Below are 23,700 nucleotides of genomic sequence, written 5' to 3'. Positions count from 1 at the left end.
AAATAAGGGGCAGAAAGACAAGGGGCACTCCTCCATTATGTGCTCCTCCAGGGAGCACATGAAAATATTAGCAAAGGTGGGACCGAGAGGAGACCCCATCGATCTGTTTAAAAAGTTGGTTATTGAAAACAAATGCCGTGTCCAGCACGGCTAACTCTAAGAGTGTTTTAAAAGATTCATAATTAAAATTACAATATATAAAATCACGAGTGGGGAACAATTTGGTTAAAATAAGATCAATGGTCTCCCTCACAGGAACGTTAGTGAAGAGATTCAACATCTAAAACTGACCATATACAAATCTGAATCTTGTGAGAGGACCTTCGTTTTAAAATCTTCAGGTTTCTTAAGGTATATTCATTTCAGGTCAACGGCTCCAATAAAGGTACCAGAAACTTAGCAAGCTTTGTAGTTGGGAGTATTGTAGGAGGCTAGGATAGGGCGGAGGGGAACCCCTTGTTTGTGGATCTTAGGCAGGCCGTACAGGATACCAAATGAGGATCCGCTGGAAAAAAGGTCATCATAAATTTTCTCACCGATTATACCTTGCGTTTTGAGAGACCGTAAAACCTATTAATCATATCTTCTATCCGGTAAATTTCTTGATAGTTAGGTTGTCAATTATAGTGAATTTGGTGGGATCATCAGTATAGTGTTCATTTTATTCAAATATTCCGTTTTATCTAAAATAACTACCCCTCTACCCTTATCCGGTCTAAGAACTACAATATCTTCACGTTTTGACATATTCTTAAGTAGATCATAATCTGTTTCTTGAAAAAGGAGCCCAGTTAGTTTTTAATTTGGCAAAGTGTTATGAGAAATTACCGTTAGTTCTTTTTGTAGGCGTGAGATATCTTTACATAGATAGAGGCTTTTAATACGTTGGAATAATATTTCCAAGGGAAGAAAAATTGACAAAAATTGGGTTTATAATTAGGCAAGCAGAAGTCTAACCCGAATGAGAGGAGAAATTTTTCCTTTTTTGAACAGTACATAATGCGATAAATTAAAAACGGTATTATAGTGATTATGGAACTTGGGAAGCAAGATACCTAAATTGGCCAATTTTTTGGCATGTCTGTTTTGTATGCCATTTAAAAAACTCTGAATACTTTGGTTAAAAAGACGGATAAAAATTAACCTATCAATGATGGAAAGAGAATCGAGTACCTCAGACCTAATGAGTGAATAATGTTTGCACAATCTATCGTATTCCCTCTGTTTACAACCAATTTCATAATTAAGAAGGTATTTAGTGGTATCGTCGTAAAAAGCATCAAAAGGATTGTGCCGGCGCTAAATTGCCAATCATCGGCTGTTCCCCTGTTCATAGCATGATGCGATTGTTTGTTTACATTTGTCCGCCTCCTCCTCCTGTTTTTATGCTATTTTCTTTTAGTGTGTTTTCCTCTTTCATCCTGAGAGGTGCGCCTTCTGCTCTACCTTTTAAGTTTATTTTTAAGTTCCTTTTTATTAAGTTCAGTTTTTTATTAAGTTCATTTTAAGTTTTCTTTTATTGGTTCTTTAATGTGTAAATGTATTTAAGTGTGATTGTTTAAGTTCAACTGATTTTCTATTTTTAGTTTTTTCATGTTTTGTGTATATTTACTTTTAACTATTTATGCTGAATGTCCCTTTTCAATTTATAACTGTAGATGATGTCCTGATGATGTGACCACGGGTCAAGAAACGCTTAGCGAATAAATATGTGTACTGGTTCTGTATGTGTTCCTGCGCCCTTCTCCTGCCTACTATAGTGCCCTCCGATGTGTGGATTATATATATATATATATATATATATATATATATATATATATATATATATATATATATATATATATATATATAACAGCAGTGACTTTACCATTAATCATTATGTAGATAATTCTTTTTACATTACAGAAATAACTGTACATATTTAGGTATTAAGTGTACATTTCAAAATAATTTCATCAAGTACAAGCTTGCTACTCATGCACTGTGGCAGAGATCCCCAATTTTTTTTTTAGATTATTGACCCAGTCATGGATTCCTTGATCTGTCTTTGACCCTGAGGCATATATGACATCAGATTTTGCATCATACTGTAAGGTTACTAATATATAACTTTAGATTAAACTCAGGATATCAGCCATGCATCAGTAAGTTGTAATTTAAATGTCTTGTATTATTTTAGCTATTCTTATTTCCGAGATATGTTTCAGCTTTTGATCCAAAAGCTAAAACATGACTTTTGACTCCCAGGCATTTATTGGCCACTTTGATAGTTCCATGGGATGGGTCATTACTGACCACTTTGGAAACCCTTGCATTGTAGTTATCTGTGCTGGGATGGGAGAGTTCATGAAAGGAAAGAGTATTGCCAGCTACTGTGTTCATTTTGTGCTTTTGACTTGTACTTACTCATTCGTCATTGCAGTTCATGTGAATTTTCATAGAACTTGAAAGAACCTTGGGTAACAGCTAATGTCTTCTTATTACAAACTTTAAAACAGTATCAGCTCTTAACCAAATTAGAGCTTTAAAGACATGTTCCTATTGATGAGGATTTGCACAGTGGTAAGCAACAGAGAAAAGTAGTCTCTTTATTTTGTATAAAAATCATACATTCTTCATCCTTAAAACAATATTACCTTCTTATTAACTTCATCAGCAGTTAATTTGTGGAAACTCCAGTTTTATTATTTGGAGCAATTCCTTTACCATAATTACTGTACATTACATTTGTAATTTGTATTTGTGAGTAATTTAGGTATGCCAAGGACTTGCTTCTATGCGTTGCGTGAGTTGTAAGTTAGGCTAGCATGATGTTTCATGGACCTCAAACATTTGCCAGATATACTGTAGATCCACTCGATGAAAATGGTACTTTGATCACTTATTTACAACTTTGTTTATTAGTTTATTTGTTAATTTGTTTTTTTTTTCAAACTGGTCTCTTCTCTCTGCGTTTACTATTGCCTTCTGTAATTTCTTTGAAATGAACATCATACTCTTTGGAAGCTTGAACTTGAAGTCTATGGCCCCTGCAGGTTTTGGTCTATATGATTTGGATCAGTATTCTATAATAATAATAATAGTAACAGTAACAGTATCCAGTTTTCTCAGTAGCTGAATCAAAGTTCATTTTTTCACCAAATAACACATCAGACAAGCTTGCTGTAGATTGCCCAAGTAGAAGATCGTTTGTTTTTTTACTAAGCCAGTGGGTCGTGGTACAAGAGGTGAATCACTTAGTCCTGGATGAAAAGGAGACTCCAGATGGGGTGAGGCTTGGCTTCCACTTGAATCAGAAGGCTGTGATGTTGAATTGTTGACCATGAAATACACACCAACCCCAGATATGGCAGTGGTTATATACCAAGAGAAATGCGGCTTTGTAAGGCGAAAGGCTTACCTGACCCAATTTAGGGTCAAAGAAAAGAGTTCATCCGTTACTGGAGCTAGGTGTTACGGACTGGGCCATATCCAGAACGCCCGTGGGGTTTCCCTTCTTAGCTCTCAATAAACACGTCATGCTCTTCATCGTTCCCACTCCATGATACTTTGTGAACCATTGGGATCTTCCTTAGCCTAAAATAAAACAGAAAAAATTGTCAATAACTTGAGGAATGTAATGGTGATTTGAATTTGCTTTCCTTGCTGTGTCGTTGTATTTAATAATCTGTTTTTCATCATCACTTACAACACTATTATTAAGTAGTTTCCTTCATCAGGGACAGTTTTGATTGATAGAAAATTTAGTGGTTGTACTGTACTTCAGTTACATCCCAGAAGCATTATACAAAAAATTTCCCCTTATTTTTTTACAAAAAGTAGATCAGTCTAGATGTTATATATTGCATTAGTTACTCTGATTGCTTCTTATTATAATGTTTTAAATTTCAAATGGTCCTTAGCCTGTACAAGCAGAATCAATACAAATCAGATCAGAATTTACGAATAACACTACCATTTTAAGATAAAATCCAGGTGGGGTAGGTCTACGTAATACTGTACTGTATGTATTACATGCATATGGTCGCAAGATGAGGAATTTGGATTTCTCCACTTAGCTAAGTGGCAAGTGAGTTTGTCACTTGCTTAGATAGAGTGGATCATTCATGGCCCCTTTTTGATGCGGTATTTGCTAGTCAGTGTAATGAGTCCATTCTCTTTACTATTGTTGTTATTAATAAAGAATGTATATTTTTCCAGCCGGGATACAAACCCTCATCATTATATGGATATACTTTTGACTGATTGAAAACAAGGTTTAAAACTTTTATGGGCTGCCTTGTGCAGCCCATAAAAGTTTTATGGTGTCAGTTTTATAGTGTCAGTTTCTCTTTGACGTGTGCTGGGTGCCTTGTTTAGGCTCTCATTATGATTGTGTTGAGGCTAAGCTTTCTCTGTGTTTGTGATGTGTCTTTTAGCTGTATGGTGCCAGGGAATTTTGTGTCCATGTAAGGACAACCAGTTCACATGTCCAAGATGTGTTTAAACTTGTTTTCATTTGTACTGAAATTTGTAGCAAAAGTGTAGAGTGTATCAGTTACCAATAAAAGATACGAGTCATTACCACTCCCTTTCCTTTGAAACGTGTGAGCGGTGATGAATAAAAGGCAGTCTTGTGTCCAGTTGGGGGGTCTCAGACCCTAGCATGGTTACCTGTTCGTGAGTATGGTCAGACTTTAGAGAGATATAAATAATAGAGTTTCATTTTGGCTTTGTAAGATCAGACCGGCATACTTGTCAGAGGGCTTGGATGCAGGTTGTATACCATGAGTGTAATCGTGTAATCACACAGGAAAAGAGGCATTGTCCCCTCTAAGGCATCAGGAGAAACTTTCCAGTGCCACAGATAATGAGGGCAGGTGTGTGGCACCTTTACCTTTACCTCTATAGGTTGAGTGATCTACAAGTCCTAAGACACTTTATTCTTTTCCTTCGCTCCTGTTTCACAGCTCAACAAGGTATGTAACTAACATGCTCCTGTTGGCCGGATAACATCTCACATATTATGTTAAAAATGGTTGAATGTATAGTGTGTGTATGGTCACTTTCACTCCTGTCTTCCTTCTGTTGTCACAAGCATCATATTCAAACTGGATTGAGCAGATGCTTGTGAGTTACTCAACATTGCTTCCTTATCTATGACTACAAGTAGTTGATAGAAGAGACTCTCTTCTCTTTTCCTAGACAAAGGAGTGGAGGGAGGGGGTTAGAGCATATTATCTTACTGTAAGTGATCGTAAATTGCCTTCCAAATGATCTCCCCTATGGGTGGAGCTACTTCTACTGATGGTTTTCTAGAATGTTGCCTAGCAAGGGAGGAGGCAGGATACAAGAGCCAGTTTACCCCCCAACTCACCTGTTTGACTGGACAATAGAAACTCAAGGTGGCACAGATTCAAGGCAGTTCCTCCTCCCTACAGATATGTCTCCATAAAAAACAACTCCATAAAAGACAAGGTTTTGTATCCTTATAGGAACAAATAGCAAACTTTGAAGTGAATTTGTATTTTTCATAGAAATACAAACCTAAGTCTCTATACTGTATTTCTTTCTCTAAGACCCCACATTGCCCTACTGCCAGGGAAACAGACAGAATGACTACTGTGTGCACAAGTTTTTACCTATAATCACCATATAAGGGCAACTGCCAAATTTTGAAACCTTGTTTTAATGCTTCAGCCAGCCCTGGCTGTGTGAAATAGATCCAGGTAAAGGTAAAGACTCGTGTTTGTGAATCTGGGAAAAATGCAAATTATCTCTAAAATTTGCCAAATTAAGACTAAGGCCAACAGGTCACTTACATTCACCATCAGTCCTCCAAAGCCAAAGATGGTCATTTGTTAAGAAATAAATTACATATCTGTGCTGAATCCAAATAAGTTTAATTAGTTTATAAGTAGATAACTGTTGAAAGGAAATGATTTAAGCAAAACAAACTTTGGAATACGAGTATGGAGTTTTAACTTACAAGCATTAGCATAAACTGGGAGAGAATTCTGAGGCTTGGAGGAAGAAGGATAAAGCCAATCAAGGAACTAGTTGAAGCCAAAGAAACTTACCTAAACTTACCTGAAAAATCTACTCATAAGAGCTATGATGCAGACAAGTAGAGCCACTGTTAACAATCCAGTTCCCCATTTCCAAGATTTACATTCTTCATCTGTCTCGGTGCTTTCTAAGTAGTGTCTAGCCTGCAGCTTCTTTGTTGCTACTTTCACGTTTTGCATAGCAATAGCGCCATTGAGATCTGATATGATGCCATCCTCTCGTGGTGAGGTGATGGTTACATTGGAGAGAATCAGGATTCCACCCTTGACTGTGATGGCTTGCTCTGCCAAATTGATGATGACAACATCCTTCATGTATAGCAGCCCTTCCACTACAATGCCACCTGGGGCTATATCACTTATGATGGAGTTTGTGATGTTCCCTTGTGTCTTCACCATTATGGCATTTCTAGCCAATGCACCAATAGAAACATAATTCATGTGGAGCTGCCCTTCCACTCTGATGCCTCCTGAAGCTACAACTTTTATGGTGGAATGGCTGATATTTCCTGTTGACTTCAGTATGATTCCTGGTGGGTGAATTTTTTCAATTGTAGTGTTGAACATTTCCATGTCATCTGAGGGCACAAGACCATCCCCTCTTATAAATGTGAGCCTATGATCTTGCCAGTGAATCCAGACCTAGTACACATTGGCAATCCTTTCAACACGTGTGTTTTCCAGATCCAAGTCTCTGAGTATTCGGTCAGGTGAGAGGAGATCAACACTGCAGGATATGAGGGTTACATCAATAACTCCAGTTGTGATGTTATAGAAGTGGACTCCTTCTGCTTGAAGCCAAGTACTGCAGTCTTTTTCACTTTCAGCCGTAGTTGCTGTCACCACTTTCAAGAGGTTCAGCTGAGGAGTAAAATGAGAATTAAAGATAGGCATTTGTTCATAGGCAAATATATATGTGATTTTTCAGTATCAACTCATTTAGGTCATTAGGGTGAAAATTGCATTTTTTCAAACTCATAAACTTATTGTAATAGCCATTAATACCGCTGTCCCCAAGGAAATTGAATGAAATATCGAATATAAATTTACCATGGAAACAAAAATTGGAAACTTACCTTTTCGATACATGATGGGTAAATTGTCACAAAAGAGGCCCCTTGGACAAAAGCAATTTCACTTTCCTGATCGTCTTCCAGATCAATGAACAATGTTGCCTAAAAGAAGAATGAGAATTAATACCATACTCTCATTTGTGCCTATGCTTGTGTAAGACAGCAGCTAACCACTCACTGTCAATAAAAATTTATCTTTAGATTGGCAACTTTAATGTTGCAATTCAATGTCTCTGCAATTAATGGGAGTTTAATTTTGAGTTATCTTTTTAAGTCTATAGGTTTTTGAGTTGATTGCGTGTCTTTGTTGGTACTGTTTTTTAATAGCTATGGATGTTTTTCTTGAGTATTTCAAGTTTTTATATCCTTTTAGGGCCTTGAAAACTTACTGATTAGTCTGGCTTTCCTATGTTGAAAAGTCCAGTATGTTTCTTAAAGTTTTGTTCCATATATTGTGAGTGATAGTGTAAGATTCCAAAATTTGCATTCTGTTCTACTTTCTGTTACAGCAACAGAACGTGTTGCCATTTGCTGTTTTTTAAACTTTCCTATATCTCAAAATATCAACATTGAAATTTTAACAACATTCTGCAACTAAAAATGGTTTAAGAATTCCGGCAGGGCATACTTGTAAAGTCCCCGCTAAGCGGGTTTTCTATGGTGAACCGCCTGTTTTCTATGGTAACACTCCTACAGGATTGGGTCAAGTGAAATTAGTCATATTTTCCTGTGTAAATATGTATCTATTACTAATTCATTTAAATCTGTTTTCTTTGCACATGTGTTAGAATGTTATGTCAATTCTTGTTAACTTACCTTTTATGTTACTTGTATTTTTTCCATTATAATTAATACCGAGAGTAATTGACCTTGGATGACCTGAATCCTATTGTATTCCTGTGTGTGACATCCGCGCACTGCTTTATAAGCAGCCTGCATTCTGAATAAACTAGCAGTACTCGTTCTCCTGCTCATTATTTTGCACCACTTATAGTGGTGACCCCTGGAGTGGTTCCCGGAGCCATTAGCGGACTCATACGGAGACCTAGTCTTGGTTCCATGAATTACCCCACTCCCCTAACGGCCTAAATACGGCGCTTTTAACAAGTGTTCGGGCATGCTGACTCTCGTCAGCAGATTGCCAGTGTCATTAGTGGACCCACACGGCGCGCTCTCCCAAGTGTGTATTGACGCGAGTAATCCACTCCAAGTAAGAGGAACCCAGAAGCCCAAAACCATTAGGCTTCTATGTCCATGACACCGTCTCTGGCAGAGAGGACCGCAAACGCCCGTCAGACCCAGCTGCCTTCCTGACGGCCGCCAACGGGTCCCCCCATCCTCTCCTACGGCACCAGGCTCCTGTCGATCTCCATCCTCGGCCGGAGGTACACGTGGAACTTCATTGTCGCGACGGGGACCCCACTCCTGGGCGCGGATTCCCTCCACCCACTTTGGGCTGGCAGTTGACGTCGTCGCAGCGTCATTGGACACAGACTCCTGCCAGCCCCTCCCCCTGGCGACGGGCCCCAGCATGCCCACCATCTGCTCTGTCCCCCACACCAGTACACCCAGCTGCTGAAGGAGTCCCCTGACGTTTTCAAGTCCGAATTGCGCCAGGTACCCGGGGCCACGGCAAAGCACAGAATCTACCACCACATTAAGACAAAGGGCCCCCCAATGCACGCAAAGTTCCGGAGGCTTCTCCCTCGGCGCCTTCAGGAAGCCAAGGACACTTTCGCCAAAATGGAGCGAATGGTCATATGCAAGAAGACCTCCAGCCCGTGGGCCTCTCCCCGGACGGCTCCTGGAGACCCTGTGGCAACTACAGGCGGCTCAACCTCGCAACTGAACCGGATCACTACCCCCTACCAAACATGCAAGATCTCACGGGCCTCCTTTCAGGGCCAAGATATTCTCTAAACCAGACCTTTTTAAAATCCTACTTCCAGGTACCAGTTGCTCCAGAGGACATCCCCAAACCGCCATCATCTCGCCCTTCGGGTCCACGTGTTCGCCTTCTCCACCTTGGCCTGAGTAACGCTGGGGCAACCTTCCAGAGGCTGATGGACAGCATCCTGGGAACCTGAACTTGCGTCTGTTACGTAGACGATATTCTAATTTTCCAGATCCCCAAAGAGCACCTTGACACATCCAAAAAGGTTCTGCAGAGCCTGCAGGAGAACGGCCTCGTTGTCAGGTTTGATAAATGCACCTTTGGTGTCGAAAAAGCTGACTTCCTGGGCCACGAGATATCCCTGGAGGGCGTCCGTCCACTCGCATCAAAGGTCGCAGCTGTCACCAGGTTCCCCACCCCTACCTCCGTCAAGGCAGTACAAGAATTCCTCGGGATGGTCAACTACTACAGAGGGTTCATCCCTGGGGTCGCGCACACCATGGCCCCCCTGACGGAGATCCTGAACGGCCACCCGAAGTCCTTAGTTTGGGGACCCAACCAGCAGCAGGCCTTCTCCATGACGAAGGCCGCCCTCGCCGAGGCCCACCAGGACCCCAACGCCCCCCTTCAGCTGACGACGGATGCCAGCAACATAGCCTGTGGGGCCGTCCTGGAGCAGATCGTCGCTAGAGCCCCACAGCCCATCGCCTTCTTCAGCAAAAAGTTCAGCCCCGTGGAGTCCCGCTACAGCACCTTCAACAGGGAACTCTGCGCAGTGTATCGGGCGGTACGTTACTTCAAGTTCCTCCTGGAGGGTATGCCCTTCACAATCTGGACAGACTACCAGCCGCTGGTCCATGCCTTCACAAAGCAGGGGGACGCATGGTCTTCCAGGCAGCAGCGGCATCTCGCGGCCAACACAGAGTTCACCTCCACAATCAAGTACCTCCCTGGCAGGAAGAACCCTGTAGCAGACGCCCTCTCCAAGATCGAGCTCAACGCGGTGCAACTTGGGATCAACTATGAGGACCTCGCCCAGGAGCAGAACACCGACCAGAGACTCCAGCCTACCTCACCGCCATCACGTCCCTCAAGTGGAAGGACGTGCCCCTCACCCCCGGGGGGGCCAACACTGCTGTGTGACGTTAGCACTGGCCAGCCTCGCCCTCTGGTACCCGCCTCCTGCCGCCATCTGGTGTTCAGTGTCATCCACAGGCTGTCCCACCCCTCCGGCAGGACGACGGCCAAGCTGCTGGCAGAGAAGTTCGTCTGGCACGGTATGCGGAAGGACGCGACGGCCTGGGTGAGATGGTGCATCCAGTGCCAAACCAGCAAGATAGGGTGTCACACTGAGACAGGGATAGGCGAGTTTCCTCAGCCGGGGAGGCGGTTTGGACACATCCACGTAGACGTTGTAGGCCCCCTTCCCCCATCAGGCTGGGCCAGATACCTCCTGACAATCTTCGACTGCTCAACCAGGTGGCCTGAAGCGGCGCCCATGCAGGAAGCTACTGCCAGCGCGTGCTCCAAGGCCCTCCTCTCCAGCTGGATCAGCCAGTTTGGTGCCCCAGACCACATAACCACCGACAGGGGGGCCTGCCTTCCTGTCCGAGCTGTGGTCCACCCTGGCACACCTGCTAGGGACCTCTCACCACACCACCACCACCTACAACCCCGCAGCCAACGGACTGGTGGAGAAATTCCACAGATCCCTGAAGGCGTCCCTCATGGCCCGCTGCACCGCCAAGGATTGGAAGTACCAGCTGCCTTGGGTCCTCCTCAGACTAAGGACCATCCCCAGAGCCAGCAGCGACCCGTCCGCAGCAGAGAAAGTCTATGGGGAGCCGCTTGTAGTCCCAGGCGAACTCGTCATGGGAGATCGCCACAACCCGTCAGTCCAGAGGCTCCGCGACATAGTCGGGAAGTTCGCCCCCTGCCAGTGGACGTATACCGATGGGCCAGCAACCTTCACGCCTCCCGGCCTGTCCTCCACCACCCACGTCTTCGTCAGGAATGACGTCGTCCGCCCTCTACTAACCAGGCCCTACAAGGGACCCTTCCGCGTGCTCGAGCGGAACACCAAAGCATTCCGCCTCGCCCTGCACGGGAAGGATGACGGGGTGTTGGTCGACTGTCTCAAGCCCACCCTGTTGGAGGATGCTGCAGACGATACCACGCAGCACCCTTCGCAAGAACTGTCGCCTCTGCAGCCGAGCCACCCCAAAAGAAAGTCGTGCGGCCACCCCCGGAAGCACCCAGGCCACCCCTCAGCTGACTTTGCAGAACCAGGCTTTCTCCAACGCCCCAGCAGATACCTAGTTTAATCAGACGTTACCCGCTTAGTGGGTTTTCTATGGTGAGCCGCCCGTTTTCTACGATAACGCTCCTACAAGATTGGGTCAAGCAAAATTAGCCATATTTTCCTGTGTAAAATGTATCTATTACTAATTCATTTGAATCTGTTTTCTTTGCACGTGTTAGAATGTTGTTATGTCAATTCTTGTTAACTTACCTTTTATATTATTTGTATTTTTCCATTATAGTTAATACTGAGAGTAATTGACCTCGGGTCACCTGAATCCTATTGTATTCCTCTGTGTGACGTCCGCACGCCGCTTTATAAGCGGCCTGAGTTCTGAACAAACTAGCAGTACTCATTCTCCTGGTCATTATCTTGCACCTCTTATATACTTTTGTAATGAAAGGGACAATGAGAAATCACTTAAGTCCTAGCCAATGAAAACTGAGTAGTTTTGAGAGCTAAAGTTATATAACATGGTTAATCACAAAGTGACTTTCGGGTCTGTTATGAAAAGGGTAATAAAAACTGGATTTTGATTGAAAGTTGTCCAAAATATGTATATGAAAAGCAAAACAAATTTTAGAACACTTGACTATAGTTTCTCAACGCACAGTTGGGAAAGGGCAGAGAGTGTTTGCATGTGTCATATGGTAACAAATAAGAGTGACTGCATTTTCAGGCATGCATTTCACTTGAGCAGCTGCCAGGTCGTTTTGAATCCATTCCTTATACAAAATACCTTTGGTGAAGCTGACATGCAAGTGTTAAACATACTGAAAAAAAGATGAATGATTAGGGCTGACTTTTGAGTGCACATTTTTAGAAAATATTCCCGGATGTGACAAAGACCATGTTGGTATTGGAAAGAAATACAGAAATGTCACTTACATTGGTAGCAGAAGAGAAATCACAATCCAGAGGGGCAAGGAAATCCCAAGTACAGTATGGTGAGAGATGTAAGGATGAGATATGGTAAAATTCGAATTTACTGTTGGTAATAGAGGTGGTCGACGAACATGAACAATTGCAGATGAGTAACGACCATTTAGCCCCCTTATGGTAGCCTGTGGATGGAACCAGGGAATATTAATATTATATACTATCTCAGTGCTCAACAGTAAAAAAGGGTGAACAATGTTAACAAAGACAAGAAATGTAACAATTTTCAATTTTGTTAACTTGCCTGATTCTCTCTGGCAGCTGATATGGCTTTGATTGGAGGTATGATAGATAACAATCCATTCAATTCAAAGGTGGCCCCTTCCTCAAGGTGAATACCCCCAGCTCTTATGCTGAAAGCATTTGCATCTTCTAAGATTAATTTGCCGCTCTTAACCACCAGGCTTTCACCATTCATTCCGAAAACATGTATTCCTGCAAACTTAGTTGTTCCATTGTCGTGATCAACAGTGAGAGCACCTTTCCGCATCTGTGAGGATTGCATATAGTACAAGAATTAATACAGCGGCCAGCAGGCAATAAATTCATTGCCCTTTATTCTCTTCTTGAACAAGGATGAAACAAAGTTACTGTTGATGGCTCTTGTAAAGTGGATTTTTACGAAAAGAGTGCGGTTCTACAAGGGAATGTAACATCAACTTCGTTGTTTGCCCTTATGGATTCTGTAATGAGGAAAGTGGTTTGAGTAATGACAGAAAGTCGAATGCATCATATATCTAAAGAGACTGTACTCAAGATAAATCTAAGCCATAAGTAATAATGACAGAGCATGAACATAGGGATGTACTGACAGTGGATGGAGAGAGGAGTAATCAGCTTGACTCTTTCAAATATTTAGAGGTTCTCGTTGAGTTGGAATTTAGTGAAAGACTAAGAATGGCAAACCGAACAGTTAGCAGGCTGAATAAGTTATAAAGATCAAATTTTGCTGACAGCCGTGAACCTTGGCATGACAGTGACATTTTCTGAATTAATTTTGTTAGTTTGATAGTAAAGCTGTTAGAAGTATGATATGGCAGGATGGAATCAGAAATGATACCATAGGGGAAACTTCAGAAGTTCCATTTGCAGATGATACAATGACGAAAAGGAAATGGAAATATCTAATACATTTCTTTTGTACAACTTATAGGAAAATAGTGCATGACAGTGTTAAGTGGCCTCCTGTGGGCACCAGAAGGGTTGGATAACCAAGAACTACTATAATGAGGACTATGTGATAAGAGACTGTAGAAAATTGGAGAATTTTGAATGATAATGATTAAACATAGGAAAGACATGAGTGGTGGAATTTTAAAAGGCTTACTGTGTCACATAGTTTTGGAGGTGATTATATTCTATATATGAAAAGCCTATAGGTCACAAGTATGTTATGAATTACAATACACACTGAATGTTGAATTAACAAATGGGGAGGAAAACTCTCCCAAAATCTTGGAGAGAATGTTTAGCCATCATCTGACGCATTTCCTCGTTAGGTAAAATGATGGTGTCAGGATTTTCAAGGCGTGGGATCAGGTGATGTGACTTTGTATGTGTGTTCCCCGGAAGTGTCCAGGTTCTGGTGGGGAACATGCATTTGTGTGTGTCTTTTGGGTGGAGTCCCAAGGTGTGAAGGGATTAGGTATAGGAAAAGGGAATCATTGGAAGACCAACATTGAACTTTATTAAAAGTCTCAGGTAGAGACTTGTGAATTGTGTTTTGTCATTCAAGACTGTGAACATTGCTGTTTGAAGATCTTTCACTGAGAAAGAGGACAGAGATGTACTCATTGGAAATGTACTGGACTTTGAAAGTTACATTATATATATCTATATTGTAAATGGTTTTTGGGGAATTATAACATTTTAATCCATTTGTTATTTATTGCAATCTAGTTATGTTAGATTTTGTAAAAAAATTTAATCCATTTCTTGCAATCTAGTTATGTTAGATTTTGTCAAATAAATTATTTTGGGTAAAGCTTGTTTCGTTGTAGACCTGAGAGAGAGAGAATATTCAGAGTGAGTGGGTACTGAGGTGGAATCAGCAGTTTTCACATGGCCACTACCAAGGCTACCATTAGAGGGGACGTCTCAACTCTGTAGTAACAGGTAAGCAATGAAATTACTTCATTACTCGGCCACAGTAATTTGTTGGCAGCTCATTAGGGACCTCTGAAAGCCTCTGAGAGAGACAGGTGATGTGGAATTCAGGTTATGTAGGGTATGTTCCAATAATCTGGGAAGAGGTAGAATGGTAGCTTTGATTGCTGACTTGGGTATTTTCAGTCTCCTTGGGGGGAGACACGGCAATGTATGGCAGTTGCTAGTGGCTTTGTGTGATAAGTGGGTGTGTTTGTGGATCGAACGAGGGTTGGGTGTTTAGTGCTTCTTTTCAGATTGGGAATTGTTTCTAAGTACTTTTGCAGTGCAGGTTTTGGGAAGACTGTGAGGGATATTATTACGTAAGTGTCCTCTTTCTCTTTGTGTTGGTTCTAATGAGGAATTAGAGGGGAACAAGCCAGATCAAGGGGGATTGAGTGTTTTTCTTTCGATTGCGTGTGCATGTTAGTCAGAGCTGGTGTGTACACTTGGTAAAACAGTGTATAGATATGCTCCAGAGAGACTTATATTATGAGGAAATATAAGGACAATTAAATACAGACTTAGAAATAGTGAGGATAAGGGTGATACTACGCAAATAGTTGTTCCTAGGAGTTTAGTGCCTATGGTTCTGGATACTGTTCACTGTAGGTCTGGCAGTCTGCATTTGGGTATTGAGAAGACGTATCAGAACTTACAGGGACAATTCTTTTGGAAGAATATGCTCACGTCAGTGCAAGACTTTGTGAGAGGTTGTTCAATTCATAATGCGTGTAAGCCATTGAGGGTCGTTTCTTGTAAATTGGGGTCATTTCCTACTCCCAGTGGGCTGTTCGCTAGGGTCCATATGGACCTTTATTCCAATTTCTGTGAGTCTAGTTATGGCATAAAACGGCAGAGGAGTTGGCAGTTGCATTCTTTAATGGATATATTTGTCATTATGGGGTTCCTGAGGTGCTGATTACAGATAATGGGAGAGAGTTTGTGAATAAGACATTAGAGTGTCTTGTGGATGTCATGGGCATTCGGAAAGTCAACATTCTGTGAATGGGAAATCAATCTGCAATGATTTTCTTATCAAATCTTCCAAGGAATCCTGCCTTCCTCTTTTGGATAGGACACTCCCATTTAAGGGTCCCCTCAAAGAACTGGTCTCCCTCAGGAGCCTTTGGCCCTCACCAGGCCCACTTCCCCAGCCTGGCAGGATACCTGCCTTCCTCCAAGGAAGCAGCTGCTGGGTCAGACCCTTCCCTTCCCTTCCAGGCTATCTTCAATCGACTGGTGAGCTTTGTGGGCTTTTGGGCCTCATCCTTGAAGTTCTTTGGCCCTCTCCAGGTCCGCTTCCCCAGCCTGGCAGGATACCTGCCTTCCTCCAAGGAAGCAGCTTCTGGGTCGGACCCTTCCCTTCGAGGCTGCCCTCAATCGACTGGCGAACCTTGGAGGCTTTTGGGCCTCACCCTTGTCCTTAGAGGAGGGCTTGTGTAGGCAGCTTTTGGACTCCATCCTGAGGAGGGGCTTCTTCTTGTTTTCTCGTTCTCTTCTGAATTTGCATTTCCGTTGTCGTGATGCAGTTTTCTTCAGGAAGTTCTGTTTAGCTTCTTTATCTCCTTTTAAACAATCTGGGTTGATATCCAAGTCCCTTCACCATACTCTTTGCCTTTTCTTACCCAACTTTTCAATATGATACTTGCTCTCTATGATGGCTTCAAGACGATTTGAAGTATCTCAAAGTTCCTGGAGAATTTGGAGTTCGGTACATGCACGAATGGAATTTCCCTCGTCCTTCCAGGAGCCAGACACTGAAGGATTCCAAAATGTATTCAAGGAAAATCCTAAAGGTTTGAGATCATTTTAACATCACGTTAACCATTACTTAGAGTTCTTTTTCTGACACATAAGCAGTTTCTTTTCTTTAATGAGTCACCTTCTGTAATCTTATAGACTTATGGGGTTCTCTCTTAATGATGAAATTGATCACCCCTTCGATTTTACCGTGCATATCCAAAAAGTAATATTGTGAATCCAAAATCTTTCAAGCAGCTTCTAACACCTCAGGTTCTCTACTTTTTCTGTCATCACCATTCTTCAGTTTACCTCCACGCCAATGTCCTCTCTTTTCTTAATTCCTTTTCTTTCTTATTTCAAGCAAAGAACTGCTCCAAGTGGTAATTTTGGGCATCCAAAATCTCCTGTCAATCAGCTTAGAAAACTCCTCAAGTTCTCTTCCTTTTATTTCATATAAATTCTTCAGTTCCTCCACGCCACTGTCTGCTCTCTTCTTGATTATTTCCTTCCTTATTTCGAATGAAGAACTTGCGTCCACAAGTAACAATACAGATTTAGAGCTGCTGAATAAATCCATAACCACAGAAAACAGGAACCTCGACACCATACTGCTCCGCGAAGTAGTCCATATTTTCATCAGTAAACAGTTTAGTGGAGCGGGATAATGGGAAAAAAGTGCAGATGGTGATACTAGCAACAGATTTGGCATGAGAACTCTTATTATCCCCATAAATCAAAATCAACCTCCAGCCACCTCAATGTTTGGCTATTTCCAAGATGGCTGGCACTTTTCCAAAATGGCGGCAAATTTGCTGTATATTTCAAATATTTTCATATCATAAGCCTATAAAAGTTGCATACTGTCCATATAATGATTGAGAATTTGTATTTTGGCATTCTTACTGTCATGAGATAAAGTGAACCCATCTTTCCAATATGGCCACCATATGAACACCATATTTCCAAAATGGCTGCCAAAGATAAAAAAGTATGTATCTCCTGAGAAAAACCGATATGTTTTGTGTATCAGGTAGTTTTAGCAAGTGCAGCTGCAGAGAGCTGTGCAGTTAGTCCATATTTGCAGCTTGGACCTGCCATGGCATTCCTTTTTGCAGCCACACTTATTCAGTTCTTGGCAAGATTTTGCTACTATCGGCAAATCTGTCCAATACGGAAACCAGGTGCCATCAATCTCTTGACATTCCCAGTGTCTTGGACTTGGCAAAACTGGATGACATACTAAAGACTGGCACCAAATGTGCCCTGCTTGAAAGGCAGCTCTCTTGCAATGCTTTCTAAGAGCAGCCCTTGTAGGGGGAATGCAATCATAAGTTCTTTGCTTTCTTGCAAAGAGATTGTGAGAGGTGCTAAAGAAAGAGCAGGAAGACAAGTACTGCTAGTTTATTGATGAAGCGACCCGCTTATAAAGCAGCGTGCGGTCGTCGGCTTATACACAGACGTCGCTACAAAATTTACAAGTGACCCGAGGTCAAACTATTTCTCTGCACAAAATGGGACAGGTACATACAGACAACATGATGATTAACAACAGCTGATTGGACACAAAAAATACTCTGACACAGATACTATGTATAAGGGCAAATGAACAGGTAATACATACAGTATACAAATCACAATAATGATGATAAGGTTGTGTAAGTGCGACCTTGGGTCAGCTGTGAAGGCACCGTAGAAAACGGGAGGTTCACCATAGAGAACCCGTTGAGCGGGGACTTTACAATACTCTCCCCTCCCCCCAACAAGATGTAGGTAACATCTGATCAAAGCAGGTATCTGCGGGGGTGGCGGAGAGGGCCGCGCCTTCTCGATGCCAGCTGGGGGGTATGTTCAACTTCTCTGGTGCCCTGCAGATGGGAGTGTTGCGTTGCTCTCCTGCCCAGACCCGGGGCCTTCCGGGGGCGCCCAAGAGGTTTTCTTGGGGGGGGGGTGAGGGGGTGCCACCTCCTGCGGGGGCCTTTGGGAAGTGCCCCCGACGTCTTCCTCCAGGAATGTGGGCTTGAGGCGTTCTACTGACACCCAGTCGTCCTTCCCGTGGACAGCCACCTGGAATGCCTTCTTGTTTCTCTCCAGTACGAGGAAAGGCCCCCTTTAGGGCCTGGTTAAGGGTGGGCGTATGGCATTGTTCCTGACAAAGACGTGGGTGGCAGAGGATAGACCGGGAAGCATGAAGGGGGACGTCCTGTCGGTATATGTCCACTGGAAGGGGGCGAACTTCCCAACCCTGTCACAGAGCCTCTGAATTGTTAGGTCGTCCTGGTCCTCGGTGATGAGTTCGCCCGGGACCACGAGGGACTCCCCATAAACCACCTCTGCTGCAGATAGGTCACCATTGGCTCTTGGGGCAGTCCTCAGCCCGAGGAGGACCCAGGGCAGCTGGTACTTATAGTTGTTGTGGTGCAACGAGCCATGAGGGACGCCTTCAGGGACCTGTGGAACCTCTCCACTATTCCATTGGCTGTGGGGCTGTAGGCGGTGGTACTGTGGTGAGTTGTCCCCAGCAGGCGTGCCAGGGCGGTCCACAGCTCGGACAGGAAGGCTGGGCCCCTGTCCGTAGCTATATGGTCCAGGACACCGAACCGGCTGATCCAGCTGGAGAGGAGGGCCTCAGCGCACACACTGGAGGTGGCTTCTTCAATGGGCGTCGCTTTGGGCCACCTGGTTGAGCAGTCAATAACTGTCAGGAGGTATCTGGCTCCTCCTGATGGGGGAAGAGGACCCACTACGTCGATGTGGATGTGCCCAAAACATCTTCCCAGCTGGGGAAAGTCACCCACCCCCGATTCGATGTGCCGCCCTACTTTGCTGGCCCCACTGCATGCACTGCCTTGCCCAGGCCGTAAGCGCCCTTCGTATGCCGTGCCAGATGAACTTCTCTGCCAGTAGCCTGGCCGTCGTCCTGCCGGAGAGGTGGGACAGTCCGTGGATGACGTCAAAGACAGCCGACGACGGGAGGCAGGCACCAGTGGGCGGGGGTGGCCAGTACTTACGTTGCTCAGCAGTGTTGGCTCCCCAGGGGCAAGGGGCGTGTCCTTCCACTTCAGCGACATGATGGCGGTGTGGTAAGCAGGAATCTCTGGTTCGTCGGCTTGTTCGCAGGCGAGGTCCTAGTAGTTGATCCCGAGCTGCACTTCGTCGATTTTGATCCTCGAGAGGGCGTCGGCTACTGGGTTCTTCCTGCGGGGGAGGGGTACTTGATGGTGCAGGTGAACTCCACGATGGCCACGAGATGCCTCTACTGCCTGGAGGACCATGTATCTCTCAGCTTTGTGAAGGTGTGGACCAGCGGCTGGTGGTCCGTCCAAACTGTGAAGGGCGTACCCTCCCGGAGGAATTTGAAGGGGTGTACCGCCTGGTACACGGCGAAGAGTTCTCTGTCGAAGGTGCTGTAGCAGGACGCGCTGGGGCTGAGCTTCCTGCTGAAGAAGGCGATGGGCTGAGGGGCTCCATTGATGACCTGTTCCAGGACGGCCCCACAGAGGACGTTGCTGGCGTCCGTTGTTAGTTGGAGGGAGGAGGGGCCACTGGGGTCATGGTGGACCAAAGCTGTTGCCTTGGTGAGGGAAGCCTTCGTCAGGGAGAAGGCCCACTGCTGGTCGGGTCCCCACACTAAGGTCTTCTGACGGCCCATGAGGATCTCCGTCAGGGGGGCCATGGTGTGCGTGACCCCGGGGGATGAACCTCCTGTAGTAGTTCACCATCCCAAGGAATTCTTGTAGGCTTTGACGGAGGTAGGGGTGGGGAACCTGACGATGGCCTCAACTTTCGATGCAACTGGGCGGACGCTTCCCAGGGATACCTCGTGGCCCAGGAATTCAACCCTATCTACGCTGAAGGTGCACTTGTCGAACCTGACGATGAGGCCATTCTCCTGCAGGACCTTCCTGATGTGCCGAAGGTGTTCCTTGTGGGACCTGGAAAAAATTAGGATATCATCGACGTAGCAGACGCAGAAGTTCAGGTCCCCCCAGGATTCTGTCCATCAGTCTCTGAAAGGTTGCCCCTGCGTTCCTCAGGCCGAAGGTGGAGAAGGCAAAGATGTAGGACCTGAAGGGCGTGATGATGCCGGTTTTGGGGATGTCTTCTGGAGCTACTGGTACCTGGAAATATGATTTTATAAGATCTAGTTTTGAAAATATTTTGGCCCCGTGGAAGGAGGCCATCAGGTCTTGCATGTTTGGTAGAGGGTAGTGGTCGGGCTCTGTAGCGAGGTTGAGCCGCCTGTAGTCGCCACAGGGTCTCCAGGAGCCTTCCACTTTCTACACCATGTGAAGGGGGGAGGCCCATGGGCTGGGGGCCTTCTTGCATATGCCCATGCGCTCCATCTCAGCAAAGGCCCTCTTGGCCTCCTGAAGGCGCTGAGGGGGACGCCTCCGGAACTTTGTGTGCGTCGGGGGCCCCTTGTCTTGATGTAATGATATATCCCGTGTTTGGCCGGGGCCCCAGGCACCTGACGAAGCTTGGGTTTGAATACCTCTGGGAATTCCTTCAGGAGGGAGGCGTACTGGTGTGGAGCGACGGAACAGACTGTGGGCACCCTGGGGCCCAGCGACAGGGGCAGGGACTGGCAGGACTCAGTGTCCAGCAGGCGCTTGCGGTTGGCGTCGACTGCCAGTCCAAAGTGGGCGAGGAGGTCCGCACCCAGGAGCGGGGTCCTAACGTCTGCGACGATGAAGTTCCATTTGTATCTCGGGCCCAGGATGGAGACCGGCAGGAGGCTGGTGCCATAGGAGAGGATGGGGGACCCATTGGCGGCTGTCAGGGAGGCAGCTTGGTCCAGTGGGCGCTTGCTGTCCTCTCTGGAAGGCGGGAACACTGACCGCATTGTCCCTGTGTCAATCAGCATCATCCTGCTGGAGATAGTGTCACAAACATAGTGTGGGGCTCCTGGGTGTTTTGGATGCTGCTGCCATGGCGGCCTGTGAGGGTGGCTGCCGCCCCCCCCCCTTTTTTGGATGGGTGAAAAGGCAGGGGGCTTCGCAATTCCAGGCATCTTCATCAAACCTCTGGTGGTAGTAGCAAAGCCCCAGCCTTTCCTTCTTCTGGTGGTGGGGTGGCAGCCTCCTGGCAACAACGTTGATGCACTCTGTGGCAGGGTCCTCCGGCTGGAGGCAGTTGATGGGGTGTGCAGCCATGGATGCCCGCTTCGCCGCCCTCATGGAGTGAGTCAGCTGCTGCGCCATCCTTATCAGGTCCTTGACCACCTTGGTGTAGGGCTCCATAATCTGTCCACGGACCTCTGGGAGTAGCTGCTGCAGGAGGATCTCCCATAACAGGCTAATCTCTTTGTGCCTGCCGCTGCTGTCCGTCTCAGGGAGGAGGAGGAGGTCCTGGAGGGCATGCCATGTCTCCGAGAGGTTCGCGTCCTGCCGGGGGTTGATGGCGAGGTCGAGGACGTGGGCAGCCCTCTCGGAGACCGGCAGGGAACAGGTCTCGACAAGAGTGGCCTTTAATTTCTGGAAGGTGGCAGGGCTCGTGGTTGATGTCACCCACGGGGCAACCTTCCTGTATGTTTCCTCCGGTAGGGCGTTGATAGCGACGTCCGCCTTCAACACCTCGTCGGTCAGGCCTGCCACCCTGAATTGCCCCTCGACCCTGTAGAGCCAAGACGCCGGGTTCTGATGGGCAGTTTTATGCTGAGGGCTGCCCTTGGTTGGTCCATCAGGAGGGGCATCACGCGGGGAGTGGGTACTGGCGTGGAGGAGCGCGGGAGGGGGTTCTTGCGAGGAGACAGCTGCCTCCGAGAAGTTAGCAGTTATTTGTATGTAGGAGAATGTCTGCATCCATGCTCATTCCGCACTCTCTCTCTTGGGTGTGAGGAACACTCATGTCAATACACGCTTTGGGAGCGTGCCATGTGGGTCGCTGATGATGCGGTGATTTGTCAATGAGGTTGGTAGCGTAACGGCTTTGTTAGAGCGCCGTAGTTAGTCCGTAAGGGGCGTGGGTTGGTTCATCAGGCCAAGGCTAAGTCGCCGTTTGGGTCGGTTAATGGCTACGGGAACCACTCCGGGGGTCACCACTGCTAGTTTATTGATGAAGCGACCCGCTTATAAAGTGGCGTGCGGATGTTGGCATATACGCAGACGTCAGTACAAAATTTACAAGTGACCCGAGGTCAAACTATTTCTCTACACAAAACAGGACAGGTACATATAGACAACATGATGATTAACAACAGCTGATTGAACACAAAAAATACTCTGACACAGATACTATGTACTGTATAAGGGCAAATGAACAGGTAATAAATATACAAATCACAATAATGATAATAAGGTTGTGTAAGTGCAACCTTGGGTCAGCTGTGAAGGCACCACAGAAAGCGGGAGGTTCACCATAGAGAACCCGTTGAGTGGGGACTTTACGAGATCGAGTCTAGCCTCATTTATATTTTTATACGAACTGCTTCTGTCATACATTAGCACCACGAACTCTTCAATAATTTGCAGGTTTTCATCTTCTACAGCTGCTGGTGTTGAACTTAGTTTGGTGAAGGTGGGTGTGGCATGCTGAAACTCAGTCCATGTTTGCCATGCAGACTTATTTCCCTTTCCATGAAAGGCAGACACCGTGTCACACCCGCTAAATGCATGGAGAAAGGGAAGGGCTGAGGCTTTTGGTCCCATGGCTGCTGCAATTTCATGGATAGGTATCCACCTCATGTCTTTTCCTCTACCAAATTTAATCCATAGTTTGTCCAAACCAGTTTTTTCTATGCTAGATACTGCTATGATGACAACGTCAGTGTCTGTACCACATATGATTGCACTTGAGATATCTTCATGCTTTGCATCATATGCAGCATATAAGAGGACTCTAGTATCTGCCTCTTCATGAGTGCAGCCTTGTAGGTCAGCAGTGTCTTGTTCAGCTTTGCTACAAAGCGCAGCATCCCCTTTAGTGACAATTATGCATGATGTTTCAAATTCCAACAAACTTGGTGGCACAGATTCTCTTCTAGTGTCTGCTGTTAAGGTTCCATCAAATTCTATCTCATGTTCAAGCATCTATTTCCTCAATATCTTAGCTGCTTTGGCCAGGATTAGTGCATCATTGTAGTCACATGCCGTGGCTAGGGCTTCTCCCATTTCCCTTTTGTAGGCAAACCTAATTTCTCTTCCCTTTTTAAAGCCCTCCAGTTCTGGGATGTGGGCAAGTATCTGTTCTTTCAACCATGTTCGGTGCACAAAGGAAGCATCAACATTTAGCTGTTCCAGTCTTTGTTTGTACAAATCATAAAGTTCTACCATTGTAAAATAGCGGCACCCATCTGTCAGTCAACTGCTTGTCTCTATGTACATCTCAAGCTCAGCAAAAGCATGGGCACATGCCTCTTGTCTGTACTGCACATAATCCTCTCCAATTTCTGGGAATTTAGCCAGGCCCTTTCCCTGTTGTACACACCTGTCAGACAAGATGGGTGATACATATGGTCCTGAGAAACAATATCTCAGCACTAAAGCTTGGCCAGAAGTTTCTCATCTAGTAGGTTGGTGGTACATCGTTGCAGCTTTTCGCGTAAAGGCAATGTCT

At 45.3% G+C, this 23,700-nt stretch overlaps 3 protein-coding genes across 7 annotated transcripts in view; 1 reads left to right on the top strand and 2 right to left on the bottom strand.

Annotated features, from left to right (window-relative positions):
* The window catches only part of LOC136836568 (alanine racemase-like), a 165,155-nt gene that overhangs the window by 46,708 nt on the left and 94,747 nt on the right, over nt 1–23,700 (top strand). The window lies entirely within an intron of this gene.
* Nucleotides 1–23,700, bottom strand: part of LOC136836323 (uncharacterized) — a 97,537-nt gene that overhangs the window by 38,094 nt on the left and 35,743 nt on the right. For all 4 annotated transcript variants that reach the window (XM_067100479.1, XM_067100477.1, XM_067100480.1 and 1 more), the window contains exon 6: nt 12,500–12,745. In XM_067100479.1, coding sequence (XP_066956580.1) covers nt 12,500–12,745 — 246 coding nt within the window. The remainder of the gene's footprint in view (nt 1–12,499; nt 12,746–23,700) is intronic.
* Nucleotides 2,575–6,847, bottom strand: LOC136836324 (uncharacterized). The gene is made up of 2 exons (XM_067100481.1): nt 6,070–6,847; nt 2,575–3,576 (listed from the first exon to the last, which is right to left on the bottom strand). Exons 1-2 carry the CDS (start codon nt 6,618–6,620, stop codon nt 3,498–3,500), a joined length of 630 nt encoding a protein of 209 aa, XP_066956582.1. The 5' UTR covers nt 6,621–6,847; the 3' UTR covers nt 2,575–3,497.

Source organism: Macrobrachium rosenbergii, chromosome 56 (assembly GCF_040412425.1).
Source record: "Macrobrachium rosenbergii isolate ZJJX-2024 chromosome 56, ASM4041242v1, whole genome shotgun sequence".
Lineage (NCBI taxonomy): Eukaryota > Metazoa > Arthropoda > Malacostraca > Decapoda > Palaemonidae > Macrobrachium > Macrobrachium rosenbergii.
Note: the sequence above shows the minus strand (reverse complement) of the source record. Positions and strands in the feature narration are given on the sequence as shown.